We start from the raw sequence: 25372 nt of genomic DNA, 5'->3' as shown, positions 1-25372 counted from the left end.
TATTATCATTTTAATATCGCATTTTATAGACACATTATAGACATCTTTAACATTATCAGACATTTTTTTGTTTTTAGTGTGAATACAAACCAAATAGAGAAATAAGTGTTCGGTACAGCGGCTGGGCGCGTGGATCCTACATTTGTAGATGTCGACCAGGATTCTATTCGATGCACCATCCGGATGGATTCAACGGATCATTAGTGGAAAGTAAGACATTTTTCTCAATTATTCTATGCTCCGATTTTAAAAAAAGGAACGGAACGCTGATTTCCTGAGAAGAAGTAGATACGATTTATTTTATGATATGCATTATTTTCTTTTGAGACTACTTACTAGTGGAATTTTTCTAATTCTTTCGCCGCAGATTAATTTATATAATGTAATAACATTATATAATATTGTTTATATGTTTTTGTGTGTCACTTATTTGAATATTATCTTAATTTTTGTAGCTGTTGTTTATTGCCTTTATATATTTCAGATTAGACTAAAATATGCTTCAAATCACTAGTCCGCCTTTCCTTCCAACTAAAGTATTTAGATAAATATTCTCATTACATACATGTATGATATTAAAAATTTACTACATTGCGTACAAACATAAACCTACTTACTGTGTTTAAAGGTTGATAAATTATTTATTGACCCTCGTAGAATGATTTTAAAATAAAGTAATATATAAATAGCCCTAAAAAATGTTTCCTTACTTCTTAACTTTGTCCTCAGTTGCTTATCAAGAATACGAAGAGAGCAGCTTAGAAAATTGGAGTGAACCCTACGATTGTCTCCAATGCCAGCCAGGATGTGAGACATGCAAGGGACCCGAGCCATGTCTTGCCACATATAACTGGCCATTTCGGTATATATAAAGATTTCCTTTTAAATTCTAATAACATTCTAAATTTGATAAACCTTAATAAATTTCAATATAGAATACAAATAAGACCTATTGCACAAAGTCACCCAGAGGTGACTCACATTTGTATTATTTTGGGCGTGCCCAGAGGCACTTGTAATATTTCATGTACCTACCCACTTCTAGATCAAAATTAAAGACCTTTTTAATAAAATTTAAATTTGATAAACATCATTTATAGATATACCTGATTAAAATAAAATCTGAAACCCATGTACTCGTAAGTGAATCTGCATTAACATTTTTCCAGGATATCGCTATTAGTGATATCGGTGAGCTGCGCGGTAATGACGGTCTTACTTACCATATATACGCGTCACCATAGACGTGTGAAGGTGTTCCGTGTGGCCAGTCCCGTTTTTCTCTCTATAACACTTCTAGGTTGTGCCATCATGTATATGGAGGTAAGTTTTTAAAAAATACCTTATTTATCCCATATCTGCCAATAGGATCGCTTAGTCTCAACTGGTAAAAATACTCTCAGAACTGAAATATGCAACTTCCTCGAGTTTTATTAAACCGTAAAAAATATCATACCTGATATTTTTTGTTGAGCTAAGGTCTCCCCGGCCTTTGAGGAGAAGGTTTGGAACATATTCCACCACGCTATTCCAATCCGGGTTGGTGGAATACACGTGTCGCAGAATTCTATGAAATTAGATACATGCAGGTTTCCTTATGATGATTTCGTTCACTGCCGAGCTCGAGATGAATTGTAAACACAAATTAAGCACATGAATATTCAGTGCTGCTTACCTGGGATTGATTAAGATCCACGTGTTCTAACCACTGGGCCCTCTCGGCTCTTATCATTTCTAACCAGTTTCCCAAACTATAGTTTCATGTTTCAGCTTAACCTATATACGAAACCCTTATTTTACCCCTCGGGCCAAAATATCCAGAAAATTAAAATACAAATCTACTCATTTCTAATCATTATCCCAAAAATAAACTTTCATAGTCCTGACTTAAATAATGGCGGAATTCCAGACTAACATATATACGAAATGGCAACCCCTATTTCACCCTTTAGGGCTGGAATACCCAGAAACACTGAAATAGGTATCGACTTATTTTCAATCAGTATCCCAAAACTAAAATTACATATCTCTAACTTAAAAAAATTACGCACGACCATACAAACTTCAAATCCTTATTTCACCCCTTCAAGGACAGAATATCCAAAAACGCTGTAATGGGTTTCGACTAATTTATAATCAGTTTCCCCAATTTAAAGTTTCATTTCTCTAACTTAAAAAAATTACGGACTACCGTACAAACTTTCAACCCTTATTTCACCCTTTTAGGGACAGAATATCTAAAAACACTGATATAGGTGTCGACTTATTTTTGACCAGTATTCCAAAAATAAAATTTCATGTTTCTAACTTAAAAAATGGCGGACTACCATACTAACGTTTAACCCCTATATCATCCCCTTAGGGGTAGAATTTCCAAAATTCCTTTCTTAGTGAGTAGCAGTATTAGGTTGTCAGACCAAATATTAGATATAAACGATTCCACACTAAAGTTTTACTTAGTTAAAACTAAAGTAATTAGCAGGAATCCAATTGGTTGGTTCAGTGAATTAGTTTTTAAATCTAGAACTACGTAAGGTACAAATTAAAGAGAACTACATCAAACAAAACTAGGACAAAATTCTAAATTAGTTTAGAACTTTGGTTTGAATTCTTTGACTGATACTGCATACATTAAACATAGACTTTCACGACATTTTAAAGTAATTTTCGCCCGCGGTTTTGCCCAATTGTGAGGTTAGGGGTATCTGATCTAATTACTACATTGAAAATGTCGAAATTATTGTTTGAGGAGTAAATACGTAAAAGTGATACAAACAAACGAACAAAAAATCTAATTTTGCATTTATAAAATAGGTTGAAATTACTAAAAATAGGTCAGATGAGCTACACGTAATTTAATTCATGATCAATGAAATCATCAAACCGCACTATTTGTTCTGTATTCTTGTTGAGTTACTAGCTAGAACAAAAAAGTTATGGTACGCAGATTTTTTTGTTCAGATTACGCAAAAACATTGTGCCTTCATTCTTATAACATATATTTATTACATACATTAAAAGTGGCATCCATACATTACATATATTAAAAGTGCCATCTAAATCGGTTCCGCGGTTCCAGATATTAACTTGAACAATCAGACAGACACACGCAATTGTACAAACTGTTATTTTGGTATATATACGTACATATGCGTTTAGTTATTTTAATATTACAAAAACAGACACCATTCCAATTCAATTTTATTAGTATAGATTTATTAATGCAAAACTAAGGTCAATAAAACGTCATGTTGTAGATGGCTGCAATTTTCCCGGTTTTGGACCGATATTCTTGCATCGCAACGAAATGGACCCGACACATGGGCTTCTGTATTACGTACACTGCTCTGCTTATGAAAACTTGGAGGTAAATATCTGAGTGACGTTTTCATATATGTTATTGTATATTAAGCTTGTTTATAAAATGCGTCAACATTGTCTTTAGTTGATACTACTTATACATTGATTATGTGCCACTAACAAACCAATTGATATCGGTACGTAGTAGGTACACAGTTCTATGTATTAACATACATATTTGTATATTATGATTTGTATATTAAGATTATATAAATTTTAGCAGCTAATATTTATAACAACATTCGTAAATAGTGGAGCTAAGATAGGACATAATATAATTGTGTCAAAATCCCTTCGGAATATGTTAACGAAATAGATTGTTCTATTGTTAAGTTTGTAAATAAGCTTTTATTGTGTGGCATTTCAGAGTATCACTAACGTACAGAGTTAAATCCGCACACAAGCTGAAATTAACAGACAAACAGCTGTTACAATGGATGGCTCCGATCTTACTCATTATGCTGGTGTATCTTGGGACTTGGACACTCTCCGCGCCTCCTGACGCTGAAGTTGTAAGTTACATTCTATACAAGTCAAAACAAAGACATCATTTCGATGACCTCCATAGTTGAGTAGTGTGTACACCGGTTTTCTTGGATACGCCACTACGAAGTCCCGTGTCCGAGGTTCGAATCCCGGCCGAATCGAGGAAGTAAAAGTTCATTACTTTTCTATGTTGTCTTGAGTCTGGGTGTTTGGGGTACCGTCGTTACTTTTGATTTTCCATAACACTAACACACCACATTGGGATCAGAGTGATGTATGTGATGTTTTTCAATTTTTATTTATTTTTTTCTATTAAAGCTAAATATACATTCAAATATACTTAAGAAATTACTTTTACAAAAAAATCGAATATTTACAGATTACAGACAACAGAGGACTGAAGTTCAAACAATGTACATACAATTGGTGGGACCACAGTTTAGCCATAGGTAATGAATTATAATTTTTTGATCATATATATATGTACATACATATATATACAGTGTCGGCTAAATGTATGACCAAAATAAACCAATTATTTAAAATAAAAACAGCAACAATAACATTCAAATACATTCATCTTTAAATTTAATTGTAGGAGAAATTCTGTTCCTGCTTTGGGGCGTTCGAGTGTGTTATCGCGTAAGACACGCCGAAAGTCTCTACAACGAAGCGAGACTTATTTCCATCGCCATTTACAACATATTTACTGTCAATTCTCTCATGATTGCCTTCCAGTAAGTACTTAAATTCAATAGTTTTTAAGAAGGTATAAGTCTATAACTTATATCGCATTATTCTTTCAGCTTGCTGATTCTCCCGCGGGCTGGTCCTGATATTAAATATTTGCTAGGTTTTATAAGAACACAATTATCTACTTCAACGACGGTGTTGCTAGTTTTTCTGCCCAAGGTAAGGATCTGAAGTCGTCTTATATTTATATTTTAGTCACAACTAGTCTTCTTAGCCCATAGACTGTCTACCTATATACATCACTCACTCTTAGAAGCAATAGTGGTGTAAATCACTACAATAGATGGCAAAGAGAGATTTGCTACTACCGATAAAATACCACATTTTGTTTACTCATTAATTTTCGTTATTTCACATTTATGATATATGTATATACGAGTACCTTTTGAGAGGGTAACGTGGGAGATAAAACATTGCATACAAGCTATTGACGCATTTTTGTCATAAACTAAATTCCAATCGGGCGAGTTTTTAGCCATGTCTCTTACATCGAAGTGTAATAGCGAAATAATATATGATTCTAGGTGCTACGTGTGGTACGCGGTACCGGTGATACATGGGACAGCAGGGCACGTGCTCGAGGCGTGCCCGCTTCCTCATCCCTTAATGGAATTGGTCTCGTACCGGATGAACCGCCGGACCTTTTCCAAGAGAACGAGGAACTCAAGGTTTGAAAATCAGCTTTATTAAGACCGCACCTTAGTACAGATTGAAATTGCGACTTATTCGAGCACATTTTTATTGATTTTGTTCTTCAGATAATAAAATCTAATAGATACTACTTTCATTGACTGAAGAAGAATACATAAAATGTACCAATTTAAAAATGTACATATATAATTAAACTTGTTTCTGCTGATCCTAGTGCTCCTCTGATTCCGACATTCAACTCTCATAATCCAACGGTACTTTTTCACAGTAATTTTGCGTATCATGAAGATTTGTCTTAAAATTTTAAAAATAAATCTAGGAATTTCATAATTGAAAACATATTTTTAAGTCAAAAATATTGAATGTTATATTTAAAAGACATTTAAAGGTTAATACCTATATAAACATTTATAAATATATTTTTTTTTAATTTCAGTTTTTAAATATTACTATGGTAAAATTTCAGGAGGAAGTACAGAAGCTAGCCGCGCAGATTGAGTTCATGAAGATCGTTCAGATGGAAATGCACAACCGGCATTTGCGGCCGCGGCCTGGCGGTTATTTTACAACAAACGCTGCCAATGTACCACAGAGTCCAATGCATGCAAAGACTGTTAACATTTCACAAGTATAACGTTTTGTAATATCTGAGGTACTCTATAATAAAAGTAGTTTGGATGGGATTTGGTTTGCAAACTTATTTTAGACCATCTCGGTTTTAAAATATTCAGTTACACAATTTGAATTCTAAACTCTTTTTCACTATACCATATCAGATAATAATCACTTTTGGTTTAAAATTATTAGTATGCTATTTCCTTAGTGAGCAAAGAACGTAGATGTTTATGGCCACTTTGTTATGAAAGGTTTGGCTTAATGTTGAAAATGAAATGTGAGAATAGTACTGCGTATGTCCATAGTATTCTTCTCATTAAATCTTTCACATCGTCTTGTTTTCAAAAACCTTAAAACCCTCGAGTCCATTGTTATTATAGTGGTAGAGGAAACATACCAGACTTACTTAGAGGACCAATGCACGCTCTGAATAACAGAAAACGATTGGATAACGCTTCCATAGACTCGTCGGCAAGCCCAATGAGTTAACTACGTAACTATTTCTACATTTGAAAGGTGGAAAAAACTTACAATAGTAAATACACTTATAAAACTCCTCCGAATCTCAGAGCTACAGCAGCCATTCAGAATTCAAAAGATGTATCATCACTTCTTGCTTCAGACTTTTTTTTAGTCTTTACATACATAGGATTTTTTTTGTTTGTAGGAAAATACAGAGTGGTCAGGGCCCGTGTGACTGGTGGCGTTGAGCGACAGCGACTGGTACTGGCCCGGACCGGCGGGCAGGCGCGTGGTCACCGCCGTCGACGAGCGCCCGCCCGCCTTCGTCTGACACAACCACGCTTTATGTCAAAATCTTAAGTAGTTGTTTGCTTCGGGATTGTTGCTTCACGAATTTAACTGTTTAGACAAGAGATGCCGCTTTGGTCTCATCTTTGACTGTTTATTCAATGTTATGGAAACTCTGGTAATCCATTGTATTATATTAATGATAAAATATTTTTAAATGAGTTTCCAAAGACAAAATAAGAATTCTATCTAGTCACCAGTGCTTTATATAAAAAATATAATTTGAAAGTTGCTAATTTGTTAATTGTAAGTAAATGTCCACAATTAGTAACGCAACGTTAACACTCAAGATATACATTTTAAAAAAGTAGATTTTTTTGTTGTTTTAAGCGTTAAGCACATTTTTGTAAAATAAATCATTATTTACCCACTCATGAATGACATTAAATTAATCATCCGTAAATGATTGCTGCTATTAGTAGACTTCATCTACTGTCAACTTTATAAGAATATACATAAAATTCTATCTTGTTGATCATATAATCAAAGTTATAAATAAAACTAAAACGAAATCAATAATTTATTTTATAAATACATCAAATAATTTTAAAATGAAATAAATTATTTATAGATCTGAGAGAGTACCACCATATCAAACGGACTTATGTAACTTCAATTTTTCTTTATAACAATGCCAAGTTTTAAAATATATGTAAGATATTTAAAATGTTTTTATTGTAATTATAAGGATAAGTATTAAGCATTATAGGCAAAAAGCGAATAATTTTAAATTATGAAGCTATTCTACTTAGATATACTTACTTATTACGTTTACGTGTTTTTAATTATATTTTTTTTTACAATTCATTTTGAATGTGCTTTTCTCTTTATTAAGATTTTAAGGGTTACTATTTTCCACAATAGAATAATAAGAAATACAATGAAATTCAAACAAATTCAAAAAGGAAAGCTTACTTACGCAAATAGTTATTCCTACTTTAATAATTGAAAAATATATAATATAAAACACGACTGCGAATCATCCGTGCTTTACAAAGGAAAAAAAAACGCCTTGTTTCGGCAACATTGTGTTTTTATTTGTCGTACTAATGTTCAAATAATTATTTTAATGGAGATCAATTGTGTACTACTTTATTTAATGGGCCAGAAACGTTTAAAAACATCAATCGTCGAAAAACTTTACCTGACGATCATTGTGAAACATGAAAATCGAACTTTTGAAAAATTACTAATTCTTTTTTTGCCAAAACTAATAGGTAGCTTTTTGTTCATTGCAGTTTCGCGAATATCTATTTTACTCAATGCTGTATAATAATAATAAATAAATACCAGGACTTATTTTTTTACATTGTATTTTTGGGTAATTATGTCGATAATTTGTAATTCGATTGTTTTTCGATTAAAGAACGATATGGGTCGTGCACTTTTCGATGTACTAATGACATTTTTACTAACCTAAATTTTGGTCGTATTGGCGTTGCACGTTGCATAATATTTTATAAATTGGCAGCTATGTTATTACTCAAACTGTATTCCTGCAAAAGTAGGTGTATTATACTAGTACATCGCAAGTAAGTCCATGAGATGTTGCATTTTATATATATATATTATATAGTTTATGTTATAAAATTTGTATTTTTATGTATCATTAGATATGTAAAAATGTTGGACACGTGTTCATCATAGAACAGACAATAAAATTAAAAAAAAAATGTTACGTTTTAAATTTTTAAAATTTAATAATTTAAATACTAAATAAATTGACATGATATCTTTACCTGATATACTAAAAACTATTATTTATTTCCAATCATAGAGACATTATATAGGACCTGTTTAATATTATTTAAGATTGAATAGAATTATCTCAAAACATTTGTAAATATACATATTTAATAATATGTCACTAAGCATGAATTCTAAAGTTGTACATAGGACATAGAATTAAATGTTTTTATTTATTTGTCTGTGATATAGATATTTTTTAAATACTTTTTTAAATGTGATATACATGTCACATTGTTAATTTATGTTATTTCTTTATTAATGAATATATCAACGTGTTATATTTTTTAATCATTGTACTTGCTATGGTTATTTAATATTTGAATTTTTACATCTTATTGTATAATTAGATGTTAGAACATAAAATTTCCAGTGTAGTTCAAATTATAAAGTCAATCAATAAAGTTTAAAATAGATTTTAAAAACGAATATTTATCAGTGTTAAATTCCTATTTTTTTAATTAAAATTATTTGTAACATTCTATATAAATAATATATGTATAAAAAATGTTGTTAGTCTTACTCAAATAGTGATAACTGTAATTAACTAGTTTGCTTATATTTGTTTTGGTTATTTAAATATTATTTCCATTTTTATTTCAATTTAATTCCTATAATTAAATGAATCAATCAGTAATGCGAAAAACTTACATAAGAATCAATAGTAAAGTGTAGATTTAACAAGTATATTGATAATTTTGAGATCCAAGTGTTTTATTGTTATAAATGTTTAGAGAATCTTAGCATTTTGGCTAAGCCAAGCTCATAAATATTAAATATAGATGTGTTGGTAGTTAAGCCTCAATGTGATATCAAGTAATGATGAATAGTTCTTAAGTAGGTGTTTAAAGGTAAATATGCAGTGTTAAGTTCTTTAAAAACAAGTACATACATACAAATAAAAGTGATTTGTTGTGGTAAACCCAATTGGAACTAAGTCACTTTCTCTATATTAAATAACAAACACAAGGAAATAAATTGACAACATTAGAAAATAATCAAATGAGGAGAAATACACACACATACATGAAACATGACAGATATAGTCCCTACTTAAAACAGACAGCGTAACACTTTTCCTTACTTGATTTACAAGGACTCAGTTCCAAAAAGTTTCTAAATTCATCAAGGTTCCATGCTGGCACAATTTAATGTAGAGAATTTAATAAGCTAATGTTTGTATAGGTGGCATGAATATTTTTTTTCTGAGTCGTCTATTATTATTAGTGCACATCTAAGGCTAATTAATTTTTAATTAAGTTATGTAATTTGACATCAAAATTTGTTTTGTGTTAAAATAGCTGTGTCTGTAAAACTAATACATTTTATTAAAAATGTTATGATGATAAATTCAAAATTTACAGTTTCCGTACTTAAATTTATTAACACATGTGCCAATTACCATGTATGAACCAATTATAGCCATAAATTAAGTTAGAATAAGAAATAAAAGAAGTTTTGAGAGATAATTTTCTGAACCAATCTTTATTCCTCATATCTACTTAAAATTACCTGCAAATACATTACTCATAATAAAAGTTCATACCAAAATTAAACACAATGCACTTTTACCTTTTCTATAAGAGAGAAATTAAAAAAAAAAAGTTATAATATTTTGGTATCAAATTTGTCAAAACTTGCATGTATGTACTATGTAAAACGAAAACTAGTTTCAATTATCTAAATGTCTGTGTATACTCAAACACTCATTGTGCTATAATTTTGATTACATTTTATTTCATAATTCTTGTTGAATGCATACTCAAATAACTATGTAATGTTATTAACTTACGTAGCAGTAAAAATGTCTGTATGGATTTAGTTTATAGAAAAAATATTCTGTAAGTTGTGTTTTTACATTAAAAGACTAACTGTTTATATATATAGTTTTTTTAATAGCCCTTACATTAAATTAACTAAACAAAGATTTTATTTGTACATAAGATCTCTAGTTCTGAATAAAATATAATTAAAATGTTTACTTGACATGTTTATTATTATTTCAATTAAGATATATTTAAAGCAATGTTACGCACATAATATTTTACAACAATTCAATTTTAAATACACTACATTATTATTACAGATTACTGTGCATAATAAATTATCTACATTAAAAAATACTTTATCTACATATATTTCTATAATGTTAATTTTATTAAATGACACTGCAATTTGTACCGTTAATGATTTTATCTTAATGCTGACCACTAACAAGCTGTTTGTGACATTCATAACAATATCCTATTTATTTATTTTTTGTGGCTTTTATTGTGCCAAAAAGGAACAGATTATTTCGCCAATGTCAAGTGCGATGGAGAAGACACAATGGAGATTGATCGGGACCATCGAGATTATAAGCTCAAATTAATTTTTAAGGCATAATAGTAGTAGACAACAATATCCTTTCTTTTTAATAATGACCTTAGCGAAGTCACTTGGAATTTATTAAAAGATACAGTTAATTAACAGTGAATTTTACAAATTGTGCTATTCGGAAGGACCTACAGCATTTAGACCAAATAAACTTATAGTAATTTGTCCGACTTAGTGAGATTTATGACATGCGGGTTATTTGCGGTGTATTGTTATATTATGCTATTCATCAAATATATCAAGTTGTTCATTTTTATTTATAAAAGGTACACTTGCACAAAGGAACTGGACTTCACTTTGAATAGATTTCACACTGTCACTACTTTCTAAATTCTTCTGTAACAAATCTAATACTTCCATGTCCTTTTTAGCTATTTCGCATACCTTTTCGACTGATGACAGTTCCTCTTCTTCAGCAGTCAATAATGCTTCCATTAAAGCACCTCTTTCGACTCTTCTTCTTAAAGATACGACCTCTTCACGCAACTTTTCATAGTCTTCATCAGATATCTCCTCTAATTGTACTTCATCTTCAGGCAACAACACATTATGAGGTATTTTAACTATCCGTTCAATTTCTTCATCGATTATACTCAGAGATGGTCCAGCCCTCTCACAATACAGGCGAATAAGTTTATCACATGAATGAGTTAGTGTCATTTTGTCTTTATCATTCAAATCCAGTGATTCTTGAAGATATGATTCCATATCTTTAACACCAGTTTGTATTTTTTGTTCGACCATTTGGCGTACAGATATTTTAAGCCTTTGGGCTCCGAAACCAAAATGTTGCGTTTCATACTCCTCATCGATACCACCAGTCCAAGGTGTTGTTTTAATCATTTTAAATAAACAATTACTTTATAATTACAATCTTTCGTGCGAAAGTCCGGTAAAATTTAAAACAAAACAACAGTGTGTCAACTGTCAGCGATAGCGTCTCCTAACCGCTTTATACACAGTTGTCAAATGTCAAACGTCAAGGAAATATAGCTCTAGCTCTAGCTCTCATTGGTTATTGTGAGCGACGAGTGTTGTACTACTAGTCAATAATGTTTTCGATTGTGAATGCAGATTGATTAAAATCGAGTAAAAACCTATCTATAATAATATTTTTTATTAATAAATAATATGAAAACAGTGAATTACGTACCGACAAAAACTTGTTATTACACTTATTTTTTATGAAAGTTACCTTCATTAGGTAGCAACACTTATAGTTTTTGTGCATATTGAACTTAATATATGTGGAGTCAAATAATTTATAAAAAATTTATGAGAAAATACTTGATAAGAAGATACAATTTTTTAATTTATTTATTCGAATAAACGTTTTTACGGGTTAAATACCGGTATTCGATTAGAATAATAGTGGTTGTGAAGTATTTTACGAGAGGTGATACATTTTCTGTTTATTTATTACAAAATCTTATAATTTCAAAATGATAATAAATTTAATTATCGTTGAAATGATTATTAAAACAATACTATTTCATTTTAATCAGCTCCTGAAATGTTTAATCAGCTGGATGTCGGAGTTGTCGACACTATGTGTATTTGCTATTTTTTATGGTAACTTTAGGTCATAATAATAAAATAATATAGAATTTCCTAATCACATTATTTATTGTAAAAGCGGTTATAATAATTATATTGCGGTAAATTTACATTTGCGGTAAAAATAACAATAAATAATAAAATGGAGAAGGAAAGAAATGAAGGGGCTTTAAAAAGCTTGATGAATTGCTTAGAATCAAAAGAGTGAAATCTTTATAACAGAAAAAAATACATAGGTTCATCGACAATCCTGCTTTTTAGATAAATATAAGTTGCTTAATGTTAATATACAAAGAAAAGAAAAAAGGTTTGATGTATTGACTCCGATGAGGATGATTTTCGGCAAAAAGACATTAATGTATCATTTAACATACAGTTATAACTTAATTTTTTAAGTATTATAACTTTTATTTTAACCATATCCTGACAATTAAAATTTATTTAAAGTTCTTTATTACTTTCTCTTTAGTATCACTTTTTTTATTTATATAAGATTATGTCCTCTGAAAATATTCAGTGGATTGTATGAATTTCCCAATAATTAATATTATAATTCGTTTAGAAAATAAAAGTCTAGTAGCTATTTTTAATTTTATTTAAATGTTTACGAATTTAATACATTAATAAACAACATTAACCGTATTGAAACAACAAATATTAATAAAAATATAATATAATTAATTGACGAATGAAAAACGTTTACAACAATACTTAGAGCTAGGCTGATTCAAAATTATTGGTTATTATCAAAACCTGCTGTAGGTCCACAAGCGTGGACCTACAGCAGTGAACAAAATGGATGTTGATGATAAATCAATATATTACATATATTATCCTTACTTTATAATAATAATATTGATTGATTATTTTTTTATTCTAAAAACTAGATTGTAGGTCATTCGTAGAGTGGTAATAATTTAAAAATTGGATTACCTACTTACAAAAGATAAAAGTACTGAAGTACATAATACAACTCTATAAAATTTATGACTACGCTTTTGTCTATAAATAAAAAAGATTAGAAGTGTTTATTTTTATCATCATATGTTTTGGATTTTATTAAAATGTATATGTACGGAATGACACTTTTAATTTTTAAAAAAGTTATCTAAAAATTAAATTTTTCCTAAAATAAATTACATCGTTTCATTTTTTTTTTATTTATAATTAATTTAGTAAAACATCATAAATTTCAATTTCTCACACACTAAATTCTAAATTTACTACTATTGGCGCTGGTATCAATTATGAAGGTCATGTTAGTTCTTAGATTTTACATTTACAGTTGTGAGTTCAGTAGATAATATTACAAATGTTATTTAAAGTAAAATATTTGCAATAAATAGTAAATAAAAGTTAAGTATTTATATTTGTAATAATTAATAATAATTATCATGAGTATAATATGTTATGTACATAATATTATGATAAATATGAGGTGTCTATAAATATTTATCTATTTCGAAAGTACCTAACTCAGTTTAAATACTGTTATTAAATTCGGAGTTCAAATTATAATTGCATAGTTCCTATGCATAATAGGTTTCATTTTTATGTCTTTATAATATTATTGGACCTTTCGATGGTTTTTTCGTTTAGGGATAGATTACCTCATTGATCTACATAGTTAACAAAGAATGATTTCGTTCAATGGTCTTGAAATTGGAATAGAAAGAGAAATATTGATTATGTATATGTAGTATTTCCAAAAAGTCTTATAAATTGTTGATTTTAATTATTTCTTAACAGTTTTGAGAATTCATAAACAATGCTCTCTTTAAATAATATATGTACTAAGAAATAGAAATAAAATAACACTGCAATTTTATAACAAAACTCTATCTTTACGACAACGCGCGGCATAGCGCGCGAATGAGACACGACGAAGAACGTCATTTTCGTTCGAAACCGTTTCGCAGGCCGCAATTCACTTCAGAATTCAGATCGTTCGTTTAGTAATAAAGTGGAGTTCGTACAGTGTTGACGCTCTCGTTTACATCAACAATAACATAACCTCTTTGTTATTGTGTCGTTATCGTGAAAACTTTCACTTGCAAGTATTACATGTAACCGATATTGTTATTTTGTACAAAGTGGGCTTTGAAAAATACTGTTTTCATTCAACTCAAAGCATTTTTTTCCCGGAACGGGATTTGGTTTGCGACCGCGTGTGTGTGAATAGTGTTTACAAAGTTAGCATTGTTTGATTTTGTGCCTAAGTTTGTGTGAGTTTCGGCCGTGAACTTGTTGCTGTGACTAACTGTGAGGTATGTTTTTTATCTCATAATAAATAATACGTAGAGAACTAATCACTTTGCTGATAATAGTGGTCATGTCGAGATAAAGCCTGCTGTATTATGTATAATAAAACATGATTTAAGTACTTCTAAAATTTTATTTTTATTATCAAATCTAATTTACATTTATTGACGTTGTTTAAGGAATATAAGAATGCTGTTAATACAGGCACGTTTTAGGGATAACTTTTAATTTCATGCTATAAAATCACAACAAACTGATCATTCAATGAATTCTTTCAATGTGTTAATATTTTTTTATCGTTAAAGATAAATAATGAGTGGGGTACGTTTTAAATTATATAAAGTTATGATACGAATATTAATCTTGACATAAAATTTAAAACGCAAGGAAATCTTTATTTGATTTTACAGATATCTGTACTTTATACAGATTTTTAATGTATAAGCAATTTAATAGTACATATAAAGGCAATATAGTTTAAAAAACGCGTGGTCGACTGCTTATTAATAATCGTGTTTTTTAAATATGTATTTAATTTATATAAAAAAAACCTGTATGATCGTGTTTAATTACGACCAGGATTTTTAATGTTGACAACAATTATGACTTATAAGTATACCATATGAAACATATACCATATTATTATTTTATAATTTAAATCAATGTTTGTACTCATTTCTATATATTTTTTTACAGATTTTTAACACAGGTAAATTTTATTACAACAAATTATGTTTTATTTGCGTCTTGTCGCAGCTTAGGCTTAAAACAATCGTAATAAGAACAAATTCGTTCATTCGTCGACTGCCATCGTATTTGTTACCTGTAGATTGAGCTTCGCCCGTATAAAGTGGTATTATTCATTCATCTTGAACTTGAATTTACGATGTTTTTGTTCCATTTTCATTCGCTCAACAAAACGGCAGCCAGTGGTCTTCCTCCAATGCTTCCAACTGCCACTGCAGGTACAGCTGTAGTTATAATAGGTCCCTTATTATTTTTCAAGTATTTGGAAAGCAATCTTTTACAGTCATATTATTAAATTTATAAAACAAATTAATTTGAAATAAACGTTGTTTTTGTACTCATGTAAATTTTGTTGAGTATATCTAAACTTATTATAACCATTGTGTCAGTGATCTTTATTTACGGAACTTACATCAGCTGTGGTTGCGACCTATTTTCGTTGTTCTTACGGTACTATATTTATTTTATTCATTGTGACAATACACCGCAATTTTGCTACCCATAATAATATACAAAATGTCGTAAGTGTTTAGGTACCTAAGTAGATAATAATTTATATACTATTTTTCTACAATATATAATATTTTTTTTGGCATAAAAATGTAGAGCACTTTAATGATCTTTAGGTTATATTTTTTTTTTTTTTGGGAATTATAATAACTTTTTCTGGTTGGATAATTTCATAATCCAAAAGTTTCTTTAGTTCTCACAGAAGTAAAGTTCGTCTCTTGATTTTGGTTTTATGAAGCTAGACCATGGAGTTAGAATGAAGATACTTTTACTAGATCATAAAACCATCGTCGATAATTTTAATTAGTGAGCACAATGGATAGTGTGATTGATTAATTTTATAAAAGAGTATTAACATGTGAAATATCCAACACGTGGCCGCGTAATTTATGCACATTTCGTACTACTTGTTTGATAAAGGTTCCATCCGTCTCACGTTGCAAACTATCGGTGTGCTAAATTTTACGATAATCGGTTAAGACATTGAAGTGAGTAAGCAGAACAAACAAATTTCACTTTCTTTTTTTTTCGATTTTTTTATTTGCGTCCAGTACACAAATAAATACAGTATACCTATTACGTTATCTTGAGATCCGGTTGCGAATAGTCAACCGCGCTGGAGACCTTTATAGTTGTACATGTGTGTGCATAAGGACAGTGTGTGTGTGTGTACTTAAGGTACACTCTATTTTCACTATTATAATCTGATAGGATATAGAGGATAGGATGGAAATACGACCAGACCAGAGATAGTCAAAATGCAAAACCCTGGCCGTTAGACCCTGGAGTGTATTTACTGATAACTTCCAAACTTAGGACTGTGCCTGAATTCTTGAACAAAAACCTAATAACTATTTGTTGAATCGATTTGTAATTTGAACTAAAGTTCTTTGTCCCATACACGACACTAACGAGGCTGTTGAATATAATATGTAAAATATATTTGGTTCCGTTCGTACTGCTTTTTATTGGTCTTAAGAAATTAGCTCTACATTAAAATCGAAGCCATAGATAAATAAAAATCTGTGTATAATACATAAAATTCTAGCCTATAATGAAACCAGGCTAATGTAAGATGATATTAGTATAAACAAGGATACTGTATGTAAATAGGTCTCGTGTTTCATAACGCTTGAAAATTTGGCAGCCTGTCTCTTGTCATAATCCGTGTGTTTGTTATATTATGTGTATGTCCTCGCCTAAAGGCCTATTATACATGTAAGCTCTTGGCAATGATCTAGTGACGCAATATGCGATTCCGATTGTCCTACACCATTCATAATTAATTAACATAATATTATGTAGTACTAAATTTAAGTAAATGAGAAACAGGTCATATGTCTATAAACATTCTGCTGTGTTTAATAAGTAAAGTAAATAGAAGATCGTTTCATTATCAACAACTTTACTAGCGATTTGTTCTGCCCATGTTATCAGCTTTCTATTTGATAAACGTGGAAACAAATTTTATATATTATGGTGTCAGAACTTCGTATTCATACTAGTATAACTTCGAACTTGTAGCTGCAAACATCACTACAAAGTGTTGCCGTAATATTACCACTTAATATCAGATGGGTCAATGACACTGTCTTTTACCGTAAGTTTCATAAAAAAATATTGTTAATTATTTCATTATTATTATTATTTCCACTCAGTACTATAGTACAATCAGAGTAACTACACATATCGCACATATTATTTCCAAAAATAATGGCGCATTGAAAAGAATGGTTTAATCTTACGGTGAACATATAGCATCAGGTGGCTCATTTGGCGCGCCCGCCTACCACCACATAGAAATGTCGTAAAAATAAAAATATTACAAGTCAATTAAAGGTAGTTCGGTTCTCATATCAGAATTTGTTATGATCACGCGACATTAAAGTAACGTCCATACATAGTATATGCTTTTAAAAAACATTTTTTTTATTTAATTTCCATTACAATCATTTCCAGAGGGTGACTTTGTTGGTATACGTCATCAATAATATTGTGCGCTGTTTCACTCAAGACACGACGTATTGTACATTTGTTTATACGTAGAGATATCATTTAGTTTTCTTATTCATTATCGTTGTTTTCGTACGATAACGTTATCACCGCAATCAGGTTATTTCACTGATTAGCACTAATAATACGCAATACCTACTTTACGTTTTACGTTCACGGACTAACATTATTAGATAACTTTGTACTTGAAATTACATCACCGCCAAAGTCCGTAATATGACTCGCGTATTGTCATGTTATTAAATTGTTTTTAAAACTTTCAGCTGAGTATGTTTATTAATAAAGCGATTATTATTATTTCATTATGCATTATTTTATTTATTATTAGTTACCGATCAAGCGGATTAGTGACTGTTATGATGTTAATCTGTGCGACCGACAGATAAATTTACGCTCTATATAAACTCCAAATATACTTTAATATCGATGTTTCTTGAATATCGCCTTAAATTTCTGAACTCAATTTTAGAGAATTATTGCTTACTCTATGTAGGTAAATTATATCAATTTATTACCGAGTAATTCAAAATCGTAACCAATTGGAACTGCCTTAAGAGTAATAGGTAGGAAATAACGGTGTGTACAATAACCAAAAAAGTTCTAATAATAACTTTCTCTCAATTATTTAATGAAGCAATTCTTAAATAAACTTTTTTCCATTCTATTCTATCCTGTGCGATTTTTTTTTGAGTTAATTTTAAATTTGGATATTGTTGTATAACAATTTAATTCGACATTTTATCTTTTTATTTGTATGTGTTTAATGTTATTTTTTTATTTTATTGAATATACTTTAGGTATATTTCTAGCTAAGCCGGACCAATAGTGGCGCCGGCTTTGTCTATTACGTATTATAATGTAAATTACGTATGAATATTTGTAAATGACATTTAAGTTTATGATTTTAAAGAGAAACTACTTTAAGCGCGAAGAGAATATTCGAGGTTGAATTTGAGTGGAATGCAGAGTTTAATAAATTAAATAATATTTAAATATATCCATTAATTCATGTCCTTAAACGAATTAAAATGTACACTATTGTATTATCACTGCAACCGTGTGAAAAAAATATCAGGTCAATTGGTTGGATGAAACTGGTTTAAAATTTAGTTGCATAATTGACCCACACATACATAACTAACAGGTGAAGTTAAATAAAACCTCAACCTTATTTCATTTCTCCTTCACGATCACCGGCTGTTGAGAATCAGCTGCACCAAACTGCATCATACGAGTCAGTATATAATATCTGTAAATAAAGAATTTATAATAAATAGAGAATCCAGATTCCCAGATTTAATTTTTAAAATTTTATCTCATTTTATCTTTTTATTTTCTCGCCAATGCATAAATTCTTATTTTATCTTGAGGCCAGTTGACGTTATAATTTAAATATAATCTAAAATTGAAATATCGTAAGGAGCTTAAAAGCATCCTCTAATGCATAGATACAAGATTTAGTATACATATTCTTTGGAATGACCTTTAAAATAGCAATAGTTTGATGGCCGACTCGATAGGATTCAGATTTCGTTCCGTTTGAGAAACGAAACAAGACTATTAGATTATTCTTTTACGCAATAAAATGAAAATTCATTTTACCGAGAAATTGAAGAAAAAAACACACTAACTGCCAGTAATTACTACTATTAAATCTTGTACCTGTGCTCTATAATTCGCAATATCTTCTTAAAATATAATCCAGATCCTTATAATTATTTATATTGATTTTTATAATATTTAATCGGTCCATTACCGCAGAAAGGATCACCTTATTATGTTCCTTTATAAAGTAATTGATCAAACGTAATCGTTAAGATATTTTATGAAGCAAGCATAATATAGGTACCAATTATCCTCGACGTAAATAAACTGGAAAAATGGCGTTACTCATATATACATTTATTTTATAAAGCCTCTTCCGACGGTAAGTTCTCATCATTGAAGCTATCGATTAATAATTACTTATAATACCATGCCAATACCCCATCAAACCTGGGAAATAAGAAGTTAACTCCCCAGTACCTATAATGATAAGGTGCCACTCAAAAACCCTTCAAATCGGAACACAGCTATACTAATTATTCCTATTAATCGGTAAAATAATGGATAGATAGATAAAAATCGTATTTATTTTTTTATGTTCAATAAGATTTAATTCTCCAAAAATTGAGTACTGAATGGGAGTCATATGCTATAACAGTATCCCAAATAGCTCGTAAATGACTGACTTCGCCTTGCAAAGATAATAAAATGAGTTTTGTTGCTTAAGACACTTCTGCATCATTACTGTTATTACAGTAATAAACGTTGGGTCGCTATTAAACCATATCTTTTGGTTTGCTATTTATGTGACATACTTTTAATTGAGAAATGAAATGGACTAGAGCTTGGAACACGAGAACCCTAATGGAAGATTGCTGGTTCAAACTCAGATGAACTGCATTATCAATTCGTCTAACTTGTGTTAACGGTTCAATTCGATTAGTATGAAATTTCTACATATTGTAGAAACTTGCACGCGTCCCGTGAAAATCATATTAAATGCCATGCCCATGTCCAACACGAACTCGTATTAGATTAGCATGGTGGAATATGTCACGAAATTAGAGTAAATCTAACAAAGATATAAAGTCCAGCACTTGGATATATGTGGGCAGATCCTTGAACACTTTATTTTCTATTTCATGAATGAATTTCGATTGCTACAATTAATAAGATAAACGTTGATATAAGCTTGCTCAATTGGTCGTTACCGAGAAGTATGCCGCGCGAAACCCTCGCACACTGTTCCCTGTATTTGCGATTTAAGAACGCAACGTTGACAGAGGAGCGACGCGATTTGCGTTAATAAATTGTTAAACAATATTAAAAAACATCTGTGAAAATAATCGGAAGTATACCTTTGTATTGATTGAATTGGAATTTTAAAATTCCAATTTAAATAAAAAACTTGTAATAGGCTCAGAAAAAACCAACCAATAATAGATTCTACATCATTGTCTGCATATTTACACCTTAACGGACTAGTCAACTGCGCAGATATCATAGTACAGGGTTGTATGCCTACATAGGCGCTCTCTGTTTCCATTATGCTTATAATTCGTTTCACTGTAACATAGACTGGGTTTTGTCTAGTTATACAAAAAGTAGTCTATGCTTAGTTAAGCATATTTTTTCCTAGTTTTCGTATTTTTTAAACAACTCACAAATTAATGTTTAAAAAAACATTATGTAAGCTTATCCTTCTGAGTGTCAAGTTACATTAATATCATTCTATTAGTAATAAATTACGATCTGTTTTCCACCAATAGGCGGCTAGTTATATCTAAATAAGCAATATATATGTATGTATTTGAACGCGTGCTCCTAATAAACACGGCATCATTAAGTCAATAATTTAACGATACAAAAAAGAACATTATAATCACCTTTATAAAATATGTAAAAAAAATAAATTAATAAAGCGCTGCTGGAGAATATTTATTCATAAAAAAAATAACATTTACTCCTAATTTGGTATGTAGATGAAACATAATATATAAACATAAAAATGTCTTGTTGAAGGAATGCCGTGTATAAACTGGATCTTTTATCAAAATCCTTGAGTTACATAGTGTAAATAAATTATGAATGTGCCCAAGACATTCATAAAGCAATTACTTCTGTGTATAAATTAACCTCAGTACACTAAAGTTCACATTAATTATTCGATTAGTTTTACAAATTATAAATAGTGATATTCAATTTAATAAAATAATCTATTTTTTATTATTTTTTTAGAATATTGACTTTTAAGATTATTGCAAATCATTGCATAGTATAAAACAAAGTCGCTTACTGCTGTCTGTCCCTATGTATGCTTAGATTTTTCAAATTTCGCAACAGATTTTGATGCGGTTTTTTTTATAGATAACGTGATTCAAGAGAAAGATTTTTATTTATAATACATGGATAATATCTAGGCAAGAAACACGAAAAGAATCTATAGTGTTTTTAGTATCAGCATTGCACCCGTGCCAAGCCGGGGCGGGTCACTACTATACAATAATTTGCTTCGAATGATTTTATCTATAGAGGAATTTCTTTATCTGGAGTTCCTCATTTTCTTCGGAATTGAACGAACGTGTAATTTCAATTTCAGTTCCGTAGGATAAGAGGATTCTGTTCTGCTTGTAAGCAGGGCCGTATTTAGGGGACGGCAACCGGGGCAACTGCAGTTTTCAGCAAGTTAACAAATACTGAGATAAAGTCAAATTATAATAATGTTACTATTTAATATTTTAAAAGTTACCGATATAAATACGAAACAAATCATGACTTACCGATTGAAATAAAAAAAACTAATTAATTCATAATAATATAATTATTAGGGTGTTCAAGCTTCTGTTTGTCTAGGGCCTTAACTGCTTTGTGGCCCCGGGGCCTCCAGACCTTTATAAATCCGACTCTGCTTGTAGGATTTGACATAACCAACAAATAAATAGTGCAACTTGAATAAAATGAATGTCTACTTGATACTATATTTACGTTAGTAAAACAAATAGATTTGTCGTATTATTTTAGTATTGCGCGCCCTGCACACGCGAGTACAGAGCGACGGCTGTGAGGGAGCTATTATGGATCGCCAAGCCGTTTCCCGTCACGGCACGTGTCTTACTCCCAAGACATACATAAGTTTGTTTCATACCAAAAATGTTACTTTCAAAAAAAGTAATTTTGAAATTATTTTGACTTCACACGTAATGGTAATATTGCTCATATAGACATTGCGTTGTAAGAGACAGCGGCATGACATACATTAGTAATTTAAAAATAAACTTTATTCATGAACACTTATGTAATCCTTCTTGAATTGTCAATTAACAAGATTAAATTAAATATATACATCGATTATATCGAGAAAAATCGACAACAAACCGGATATCTAATAATAATCTTTATCATATATCAAATTGCATAATTTGGAGGTTTCGTACTAATACTAAAATGCATTTCGTATATATATGTATATACATACTCGTGTAATAGCAATAATAAATTGTATGCAAAAGCATTTCCGTTTTTATACACTACCTAGTACTAACAGGCAATTTTTTATCATTAGGCGCTAAGTTCGTGCTGGGAAAGAAACAAATAAAATAAAGAATATTTTGCCCCGAGCTATTAAAGCTTTAGAATATTGTAAGAATATTATATATAGGAATATAAGAAGTATTAGATGGTTTATTGAAAAATAAACACCGAGTCTCAATATAGTAAACACAGCATTTGGAGTGGTCCTTCCTGTCCTTCTGGAAAATCAAATTTATCAGAGGAAGTTCGTCAGTTAAAAAAAATAAAGCACAAAAATATTCACTAATAGATTAGACTCGTCTAAAAAACGTAAGTATAAGCTAAATAGTAAGCAGTTGTTTTTGTAATAATAATAAATTTAATTGTTAATAAGGAAATTGTTTGCGATATAAGACGCTTACGTAAGAAAATCTGAACTCACGTGCCTATTCGCGTTCTTAGATTTTAATTACACTCACATTGATTGTACTGATTGTGTTTACACAATGTGTAAACAAAATGAACATTGTATGACATATAAGGTCATCTAATTGAATGGAATAATAATACGATAATTATATATTTAATCAAAGAGACAATTTCCCGACGGAAATTATTTTAAAAATATTTACCTATCACATGAGTTATCATTGTTATTCAAATAACACTCGTTAGTCTAGAAAACAGGTGATTTTCTTGTATAACATAATCAATAGTTGTAATTTTTAAAGTCTATGTTTAATAGCTAAATTATACATTAATCGATCAAATTAATTGAATAACCTTTCATTCGATGTTACAAATGTGATTTTTTTCGATGTTTGTTACTGAAACAAAATAAAAATGACTGAACGAATTTTGATTAAATTTGGAATAGGGATAGTTTAACGGTATTTGACGGTTTACTCTTATCACATAGATATTATCACCTGCTCTTGTACTTCAATTACACGCTGGCTAAGCTGTGGTAAGAAACAATTACTTAATCAATTAATGAGCACTAAAGGATTTTAATGGATTGATAAGTTCGGGTTGGTAACGTTTCAAATGTAGATGTTAGTATCCCACACAAATAGAGGACTACATTTTGAAAATAAATAAGTTAGGGACTAGCTTTTAGAATAGTATATTACCCTTTGTTAAAACCTAAGAAGTAAAATATGATCGACTATACCTATATAACAAAACCTATGTATATAGGGTCTCTCTATGTTCGGCCTGAATCAATTTCGATCCGGTTTTTACTTTGAAGCCGTTTGCGGCTTCGCTAGTTAGGATGCTATAAGTATCATGTACTGACGTTACACCTTATCTACTACTGAATCCAGCTTGTGCTAGTCTCATTCAAGATATTTTATCTCAGAGAACGTTTACATCGTCTTCGTTTAGCGTTAGAAATACTTCCGCATAGCACGCACGTTCTTTATAGAAAATACGATTCAAAGGTGATATATCTCATTATTATGCATAACTAGTTAGGCACTCGCCCCGATTTTGCATAGCAAACATTTTATGATATTTTATACGATAATGATATACAAAAATATTATAATTCATTCAAATTCGCGCTTAACGCTATATCCGCCGAACTTCGCTAATAAATCTTGCCACGTGTTCGACGTCTGTTTTTTTGTCTTGCGTTTATTCAAATATACTCGTGGTCGCCCATTAGTTGAAATTCGCTCGCAATTAATTGCTAATAAAGATGAGACTTGACATTTATAGAATTATAAGATACATTGTTTTTAATTCCGATGGAATATATTTTATATTTCGTACTAGTGGTCTTCCCTGGCAATATTTTTATCTTTTTTTCTTATATATTATAATAAATTATATACATAAACTAAACCTTTATTAGGAATCATATTGTCTGTTAGTAAAAATCGCATGAAAATCCGTTCAGTAGTTTTGGAGTTTATCGCGAACGCAAAGAAAGACAGACGCGTCCGGGGGACTTTGTTTTATAATATGTAGTGCTGATACAATATTCGTAAATGCGAGATTAACTGATGCAGAGTATTATAAATTTTTATATTATTAAGTACCTTATTGAAAATAAAAATGTCAATAATATAAGACATTGATTGGCGATACGTAGACCAAGTATGGTAATAAAAATCCCAAAGGAAATATCAATAAACGAGTTATTGGTTTTTTATATTTGACATGTTTATTTTAATGTTAAATTATTGTGATTTATATATTATATACTATATAGTTTATGTCTATCTTGAAAGTTTTTTCTAATACATAATAAAATGTAATCAGAGAAAAACGCACCACTACCAAGATTATATATAATTGGGCGACTTATTGGCCGCGGTTTCATTCGCGTTTCGGGTTTTGGTTGTCATGAGTTAGGCAAAAAAAAAGTCCTTCCTAGGAGTTCAAATTTTCTTCATACCAAATTTCATCAAATTCGGTTCAT

General features: G+C 30.2%; 3 protein-coding genes across 8 annotated transcripts in view; 2 read left to right on the top strand and 1 right to left on the bottom strand.

Moving 5' to 3' along the window:
- The window catches only part of LOC124537013 (probable G-protein coupled receptor CG31760), a 100892-nt gene extending 90563 nt beyond the window's left edge, over positions 1–10329 (top strand). Inside the window, exons 8-18 of the mRNA XM_047113721.1 lie at positions 78–210; positions 730–862; positions 1170–1323; positions 3258–3367; positions 3728–3872; positions 4226–4295; positions 4445–4583; positions 4653–4758; positions 5124–5267; positions 5717–5878; positions 6533–10329. Of these exons, the coding sequence (XP_046969677.1) occupies positions 78–210; positions 730–862; positions 1170–1323; positions 3258–3367; positions 3728–3872; positions 4226–4295; positions 4445–4583; positions 4653–4758; positions 5124–5267; positions 5717–5878; positions 6533–6562 (1326 nt within the window). The 3' untranslated portion in view covers positions 6563–10329. The remainder of the gene's footprint in view (positions 1–77; positions 211–729; positions 863–1169; positions 1324–3257; positions 3368–3727; positions 3873–4225; positions 4296–4444; positions 4584–4652; positions 4759–5123; positions 5268–5716; positions 5879–6532) is intronic.
- A 183-nt stretch (positions 10330–10512) lies between these two features.
- Positions 10513–11739, bottom strand: LOC124536817 (protein MIS12 homolog). Its single transcript, XM_047113434.1, has one exon. It carries the CDS (start codon positions 11638–11640, stop codon positions 11020–11022), a length of 621 nt encoding a protein of 206 aa, XP_046969390.1. The 5' UTR covers positions 11641–11739; the 3' UTR covers positions 10513–11019.
- A 2568-nt stretch (positions 11740–14307) lies between these two features.
- The window catches only part of LOC124536652 (dual 3',5'-cyclic-AMP and -GMP phosphodiesterase 11-like), a 220519-nt gene continuing 209454 nt past the window's right edge, over positions 14308–25372 (top strand). For all 6 annotated transcript variants that reach the window (XM_047113199.1, XM_047113191.1, XM_047113196.1 and 3 more), the window contains exon 1: positions 14308–14621. The gene's annotated coding sequence lies outside the window, so the exon portion shown is untranslated. The remainder of the gene's footprint in view (positions 14622–25372) is intronic.

Source organism: Vanessa cardui, chromosome 17 (genome assembly GCF_905220365.1).
Source record: "Vanessa cardui chromosome 17, ilVanCard2.1, whole genome shotgun sequence".
NCBI lineage: Eukaryota > Metazoa > Arthropoda > Insecta > Lepidoptera > Nymphalidae > Vanessa > Vanessa cardui.
Note: the sequence above shows the minus strand (reverse complement) of the source record. Positions and strands in the feature narration are given on the sequence as shown.